This window comes from Nyctereutes procyonoides, unplaced genomic scaffold (genome assembly GCF_905146905.1).
Source record: "Nyctereutes procyonoides isolate TBG_1078 unplaced genomic scaffold, NYPRO_anot_genome, whole genome shotgun sequence".
Classification (NCBI taxonomy): Eukaryota; Metazoa; Chordata; class Mammalia; order Carnivora; family Canidae; genus Nyctereutes; species Nyctereutes procyonoides.
In genome coordinates, this window is record NW_026575034.1 from 22399705 (window position 1) to 22401433 (window position 1729).

Below are 1729 nucleotides of genomic sequence, written 5' to 3' on the forward strand. Positions count from 1 at the left end.
TAGGTCTCATATATAGGAGGCAGCATTATAATTTAAGCAAGAGCATATAAGCATTCTTAAGCCATGACTTAGGAGAAATTCATCCTATTTTATCTAGGGCAATGGAAAAGAATCCCAGGGAAAATGTGGGGTAAAGTAGGTTCTCAATGCTATTGATCTTTGGCCTGATTTGGGACCGCCTCCTGGGTACCCAGTGGAATTTTTAGCCCCAGGACTCAGCACTGACCTTCTTAAGACCCAGGAGCTTACTGATAACATGACGGATCTCCTTGGTCTTAATACTATATATGATTGGATTGAGCATGGGTGGTACAAAGAGATAAACATTGGCCATAAGAAGGTGGACAGCAAGTGGTACATGCTTCCCAAAGCGGTGTACCAGAGACAGCCCCACCATGGGTACAAAGAAAATCAGCACAGCACAGAGGTGTGAGGTACATGTTTGGAAGGCTCGGAGTTGCTCCTCTTGGGAGGCCAGTCTTGCCACGGTGTGCAGGATGACCCCATAGGACAGTGCGATGAGCACCAGGTCCAGCATCATAGTGAATGCCACCACCGCCAGTCCATACAGGTTGTTGAAGGAGGTGTCTGTGCAGGCCAGGTGTATCACTTCCTGGTGTAGGCAGAAGGAATGGGAGAGGACTCGAGGCCCACAGTAGGGAAAAGTCTTCAAGAGGACGACAAGAGGAACTAGGGCCACAGGTCCCCGGAAGATGACAGCCAGGCCTGCCCTTACCACTCGCTGGCTAGTGATAATGACCGAGTACCTAAGGGGGTGGCAGATGGCCAAACAGCGGTCAAAGGACATGATAAGGAGCACTGAAGACTCCATGAAGGAAAATGAGTGGATACAGAACATCTGGATTTGGCAAGCTGAAAAGTAGATATCACGAGATTTGAACCAAAAGATTCCCATAGTAGTGGGCAAAGTTGACACTGACAGTCCCAGGTCAGTGAAGGCCAGAAAGGAGAGTAGATAGTACATGGGCGTGTGTAGACGATGGTTGGTCTTGATAATTATCAGAATGAAACAATTGCCTGAGATGGCCACAAGGTACATAAGGAAAAAGGGGATGAAGATCCAGTGTTCAATGGTTTCTAATCCAGGAAAGCCAGTGAGGTACAACATGGGACTAAACTGAGTGATATTGGACAAGAGCATGAATTGAGGACTGAGGGGATATTGGGCTGGCATTTCTCAGGGATGGAGCTGAAAATAAATGAATATTTCTAGTTAATTCTTCAGTCTCTCTAACAGTCACACCAGCATAAACAGAATCATGATAGTCATCATCTTTGGTATCATCTAATTCAGGATCATCAATTCTACCACCTTATTAGCTGTTCAGAACTGTCTTTGATAGCACCGTCCTCATCGAATTTTCTTCAGTATTTCTATAAATTCTATTCCTTCTCAGTCTCCTTTGCTGTCTTCTCTTCATTGCTCATCCTTAAAATAAAGCCATTCCCATTCTGGGCAATTTTCTGGCCATAGTCTATTGTTTCTCCTGGCAATATCATTACTCTCATGTCTTTGTTTACCATCCATACATTGATAAATATCAAATGTATAACTCCATAGTTTCTCTTTTTTTTTTCTAGGCACATTGATCTAGCAGCATCTTAGGCATCTGCATGTAGTTGTTTCAAAACGTCAAAAATTCAGTTTAGAATCACTCCCCCCGTAGGATTTCCATTTATTTTGTTTTCATTAACTCAGTATAGGAAA

The 1729-nt window shown here is 43.8% G+C and overlaps 1 protein-coding gene across 1 annotated transcript; it reads right to left on the reverse strand.

Annotated features, from left to right (window-relative positions):
* Positions 1 to 202: 202 nt before the first annotated feature.
* Positions 203 to 1195, reverse strand: LOC129504708 (olfactory receptor 51M1). Its single transcript, XM_055317537.1, has one exon. The coding sequence runs from the start codon at positions 1193 to 1195 to the stop codon at positions 203 to 205; it is 993 nt and encodes a 330-aa protein (XP_055173512.1).
* Between the last annotated feature and the right edge of the window lie 534 nt (positions 1196 to 1729).

Bases quoted from the DNA above. Each gene is read 5' to 3' on its own strand.
- LOC129504708 (XM_055317537.1), bottom strand. From the start codon at position 1,195: ATGCCAGCCCAATATCCCCTCAGTCCTCAATTCATGCTCTTGTCCAAT.